At 36.4% G+C, this 6,000-nt stretch overlaps 1 protein-coding gene across 1 annotated transcript; it reads right to left on the reverse strand.

The window, feature by feature from the left end:
- Positions 1-4,352: 4,352 nt before the first annotated feature.
- Positions 4,353-5,312, reverse strand: LOC107286086 (olfactory receptor 14A16-like). The gene has a single exon (XM_015814380.1). The coding sequence runs from the start codon at positions 5,310-5,312 to the stop codon at positions 4,353-4,355; it is 960 nt and encodes a 319-aa protein (XP_015669866.1).
- Between the last annotated feature and the right edge of the window lie 688 nt (positions 5,313-6,000).

The following is a 6,000-nucleotide window of genomic DNA, read 5'->3' on the forward strand; positions in this document are numbered from 1 at the left end:
TTTATTCTACAAGTTTGGCTCCTTTGTTTAGACTACTTATATGGCTTATATGGCCTCATCTCTTTTTCTGGATGTGATGCTCATGGCCTTTTCTTTATCTTTTTTGTAGGATATGATATTCCCCTTCTTACAGTCATGGCTATGAATGCTGTATTACCATTTGCAACCCCTTTTTAAAATATGAGTGAATGATTAATAGAAGACCTTGCATGCAGATGTGGAAATATTTAGATTTTTGGTTACCACTATGGAGTATTACATACTAATGCCACTTTAGCAACTCCTTGCTGCTCCAATATTGTCAATCAATTCTTCTTAGAGATCCAAGTTACTTAAGCTCACTTGGTCTAATTTATTCCTAGCTGAAATTGGAGATCTATTTTTTTAGTGTTCCAATTCAGGTTGGTGTCCTTATCTTCATTATTGTTACCCACATAGAGATCTTCTTCCATTCCTGACAATCCCTTCTTTTCAAGGGAGGAAAAAGGCATAGTCCATTTGCCTATTTCATGTTGTTGTTTTCTCTGAATTTTTAATTATTGTGTGTTTTGCTTGCACTTGATCTCTGCAATATATATAGTCTGCCTGTCTTCATATTCTCCCTCAATAAGGTGGACATTTTTCAGAGAAAACAACTGAGTGTCCCCATTTCCCCTCAGTAATCTGACCTGAAACCTGACTGAAAGGGATCAAGATAATCCAAAACTCTTTGGAGCTGCAAGGCAACCACTTTTTCCACTGTCTTCCATAGAAAGGAAAAGTGGGAAATTGAATAAAAATTGTTCAGACAGGTTGAGTCAAATGATCATTTCCTGAGGAGGGGGTAGACCAAGTCCTCCTTAAATGGTATCAGAAATGCCCTCTTTTGCAGCACTATGTTAATCACCACCTTGACCCACCTGTCCAGAAAGTTTTCACTAACCAGGAGGGATAAGTATCTAATAAGTAAGTAGTTGCCTTGATAGCCCCAAGGACCTTGTTCACTTCCTCAGGTCTAACAGGACTAAACCAGTCTCAGATAATCAGGCAAATCTATTCTCCAACCATCTCCAATAGAACTATTACACTCTTGGACTCAAACTGAAAACAGACCCAGTGATATTATCCATTAAGTGTTCAGCAAATTTCTTTGCACACCCCTGTAATCCATTGGGAGTTTTGGGAGTGATGGGCCAGGAGACATCTAACAGGTGCAATCCTGTCCAGGGCAGCAGTTGCTTCATGATTCCAGATTGTGACCAAAGCCTCCACAAGGCTGCATAGGATAATTCCCAGGATATCCCTAGCTCTTTCTGAAACTGAAGCAGGTCCATAAGTCCTGCCTGCCAGCAGAGAGGGCCAGCAATGGAAAATTTCACAGCCACGAGGGCATGATCTGACCATGGGTTCCCCAAGGTCTGATCCCCAAATCCCTCATCAGTTCATGTTGCCACTGCTTCAAACAATAAAATCATATCTGGAGTGTGACTATTGTCCTATATCAAGTCTTAGATGACCTATGATAGGTCCATGGCTGCCATAGTGGCCATGAATTCCCAGGCCATCTGAGATGACAGATGGAAGTCCCTAATGTCCTTAAGGCTGGGGAAGTCCACCTCCTGCCCTGAATGGCCTCCAACAGATCATGCAAGGTGGTTGCTATGCAACACAGAGGCTGGTACAGCAGCAACACTCCCAACTAATCCTGTGAGACCAGCTTTAGGAATAGGAACCCAAAAACCTGTGAAGCATGAAGACCAAAAGAGATTCCCAGATAACAATATCCATTCCAGCTCTCCTGCCCTAAGTCTGCTGGACACATTTCTGAGAGAAGAATTTTTCCCCTCTGGCCTGAGCCAGGTCACAGTGATGCATGCTAGTTCAGTTTGTTCCTATCAGATGCAAGAATTCAGGAGCTGGACAGAGTTCAAAAGCACTGCAAGTTTATTCCATGCAAACTATACACAAGAATCTGAATTACTAATGGTCAATACAAATTGGCACCAACTAAGAGTCAAAGGATTTAAAGGGGAGCTGTACTTAAGTCTATTTCAGGGGCATAGGGATTGATGATGATCACCATCAAGACTTATGATGCATGCATTTGACCCTGCCCTCATCTCTTACAGTTCTTTCCCAATAAGGTCAAAAATATGGGGACCCTTATTGTTGACTAACCTGGTATTCATTGACAGTAGCTGAGGGCCTAGGCATACAACAGTCCATTGTCCAGGGATTGGGTGTGAGGTCAGAACATGCCACTGGTATTAAATATCTGAGATGTCTTCTCTTCAACAGCCTATCCTTTTGCTCCCATCTTGTCCCATCCCCATCACCACCCCAAATCCCAAAAGAAAATCATCTGCTTCCCACCTGGGATAGTGGCTCTACTCCTCTCCCAGCCATCCCCACTCAACCATCCATCAACCATCCAGAAGAGAACTCTGGCAGTACTCAAGTGCTAGCTCTCGGGGTCAGCCAGAGTCCTTGCTCTCTATATCCCCTCATCCATACAATAACCCCTAACTTCTTCAATTAACAAGTACAAAAGAAACAAGTTTAATAATGTGTGAATTGTCAAGACCTGGGGAAATCAGGAGATTCAGGCAATTTAAATGAATATACAATTTTTTTTTTTGCAAACTTAAGCTCTCTACAAGAGTCTTGTAGAGAATCTTGAACCTTGACTAATGGTCAAGGAAAGATTGGGAGATAATAAAGGCATTCAAGATGGGCTGGACGTAGATCTCTTGCAGACATGCAGGGACTCATGACTTATGATGCATTTGAGCCCTCCCTCAGGGTCAGCCTAGTCATCTCCTATATCCCAGCTATTAATGATCAAGTATTTGTATTACACTCTTATTATTCTGAAGAAATAGACAGAGTATATTTGCAATTTATAGTAAATAGAGATGAGGGTTAGGGTTTTTAAATGATACAAAAGAAAAAAGATTAGGAAATAGATTAATGCACATAATAATAATTCATTGCTAGTAACGTAAAAATAAATTTTAAAACCTCTAGAAACCTTTAATTTGATACATTCTTTGCTGTAACACCATGACATAACTCTATCAACTTAGAAAGAAATTAAAATTTGATGCTGAAAACAATCCAAGATTTTGCAAATCATGAAATTAAATACAAATATCTGAAAACATAGATAGATAGATAGATAGATAGATAGATAGATAGATAGATAGATAGATAGATAGATAGATATGTTTATATGTCATCATTAGAATCCATTTTTTCTTACCATTTTCTCTCACTGATAAAATAAGTATTTTAAAATGGATTATGTGTTGACAAAATTTCCACCTGTCAATTGCAAAAGACCACTTTGCTTGGATCTGCAAATACGCTTATACTGATATATTATGATAATCTAGATTTTTGGGAAGAACTCAATGCAAATAAAGGCCAAAACCACCTAAGGAACTGGAAATTTTTCATTTCCAATTTTTGTAGATAGATGATAGATAGATAGATAGATAGATAGATAGATAGATAGATAGATAGATAGATAGATAGATAGATAGATAGATAGATAGATAAGCTTTTATTGGCTTTTTTTTTTACTGCGGGCACAACGGCACACATCAAAAATGAAATTTAGTTGCCCGCTCTCAAAGTGAAACACATACATGACACACACCTAAACATACTATATACAATATATAAAATAAAATACCACTGTTTTTAAAAGAGAGATAAGCCATGTTGTTTTGGAAAAAAAGGGATTAAAAAGCTAGTATATTTTTTTTATTTAATAAAATGCAATTGCTTATTCATTTTATATTAAATTATATTAAATTCATTTTTGCTCATTAATCTACACTCAGTATCCAGTAATGACAAAGATAAAACAGAATTTTAGAAATGTGTCTGTATGTGTATGTATATATGTATGTATATATGTATGGGCACATGAAGTCAGGAGCATTATTTGATACATATTTGCAATACATTTGTACTGCATTTGCAACAAAACATAAGTAATATTAATAATAATGAATGGACTCCTTACTCCTTTAGAGGAAAATGTGTATGAAATATAACACTATAGTTAGCATTCGGCTGTATATGTTTATGTTGTATCATAGAGATTTAATCCTAGATATTAGTCTGTGACAATTATAATCTTAAAGTAGATTAACACTTCTTAATTATAAACTGCCCAGTGTTGTATAAGAATGTTTTAAGCAAGCAAACAAACAAGACAACATTAATGTATAGTAATTTTATCAATTTAACAAGGAGGAAGCCTAACCTATAATTTATCAATTGGTATTCATAGGACAAGATGGTTTTATATATGTATAATTCACCAATATGCCACAAAAAGGCCAAACACGTTAAAGCATTTATTAAGGCACACAAAAATGAGAAATTTTGGATAAGGTGTTAGAAGAAATATTGAGGATCAGCTTCCAGAATGCCATTTTGAGTTCCTTGTTTCTCATGCTGTAGATCAAAGGATTCATGACTGGTGGCACCACACAGTAAAATGTTGAAATTAGGATGTCTGATGTTGATGGAGAGCTGGATGTGGGTCTCAGGTATGCAAAGGAACCACTTATCAAAAATAAGCAAATGACTATGAGATGAGGTAAACAGGTAGAGAAGGCTTTTTCTTTCCCCTGGGTGGATGGGATTCTCAACACTGCTCTGAAGATCACAACATAAGATAAAGCAATTAGAGCAAAATAGAGAAAAGCTAAAAGACAACCAAAAAGGACTGCCCATTCTTCTGCAACAGGAAAGTCAGAGCAAGAAATCTTAAGCAACTGAGGGATTTCACAGAAGAACTGATTGATGATTCTGGAACAGAACTTCACCATAAACAAGTTTCCTGTATAAACTATTGCATAGAAAAAGCCACCCATCCATGCACTGGTTGCCATTTGGATGCAAGCTTTTTTGCTCAGTACAGTCTCATAATGCAGTGGCTTGCAGATGGCGACATAACGATCATAGGCCATGACACCCAGGAGAAAGAAATGAGACATCATGAAGAAAACAAGGAAGAAAACTTGGCAGAGACATCCAGAGTAAGAAATGGCTTCTGTGTTCATCAAGGAATTCATCATGGACTTGGGAACTGTGACAGAGATGGAGCCAAGATCTTGCAAAGATAAATTAGCTATAAAAAAATACATAGGTGAATGGAGCTGATGGCTATAAACAATGACAATGATGATGATGAGATTTTCAGTGAGGGCTATCAAATAAATTGTTAAAAAAGCAATGATGTGAACTATCCGTAGCTGCTCAGTGTCAGGGAATCCATGCAGAAGGAATTCACTGACTCTAGATTTATTTTCCATTCTGCTGTTTAGACTTCAGAGCTAGAATGTCAAATTTAAGATCCTTTTCTCATGTACCTGTGGCAGTATTCAAAATGGAATGAAATACTCTTCAAAGAATTTGTTCTAATAGAAGAGTGCTGGATAAGTAAGACATTTATCAGTGGGATGTTTGTAATTATCCTCAGAAGGATGATTTCTCAAGAGTCTAGTTCACTTTAGCAGTGTTTAACTAAATATAGTTGAAAAAGATAAAGTTGTATTCATGCTGCCTTTTGTCTATATATTCTATTCTCTTTTTATAAAAAGATTCATTAGTAATAAATGAACTGAAATAAAATAATAAACAATATCAAAGAAAACCTTTAAAATGAGAATTACCATTCTGAAGCTATGTATATATGTATGTAGCTAGATAGGTAGATAGATATCTGAATGTGAATGCTTACTGTATGTATGTATAAATATTTCCCTGTTTACTTTAGCAGGTCTAAATTCATGTTAGTATTTAAAAATATGATTAGAGTTTTGTTTATACTACCTAAAATCTATACAGCAAGTTATATACTGGTTTCTAAGACTGCTTTGATTGGAACACAGACAATTTCTATGCTCATTTCAATTTCAAAAATAAATTAAATATAAAGTAAATTAAATATATCAACATTGCATGTAGTAGAGCCTGTGCAAATAGCTCAGATATAAAAGT

This window comes from Protobothrops mucrosquamatus, unplaced genomic scaffold (assembly GCF_001527695.2).
Source record: "Protobothrops mucrosquamatus isolate PMUCROS unplaced genomic scaffold, P.Mucros_1.0 scaffold247, whole genome shotgun sequence".
NCBI lineage: Eukaryota > Metazoa > Chordata > Lepidosauria > Squamata > Viperidae > Protobothrops > Protobothrops mucrosquamatus.

What these genes read in the sequence shown, in the direction of transcription:
- LOC107286086 (XM_015814380.1), bottom strand. Translation starts at nt 5,312, where the DNA reads ATGGAAAATAAATCTAGAGTCAGTGAATTCCTTCTGCATGGATTCCCT.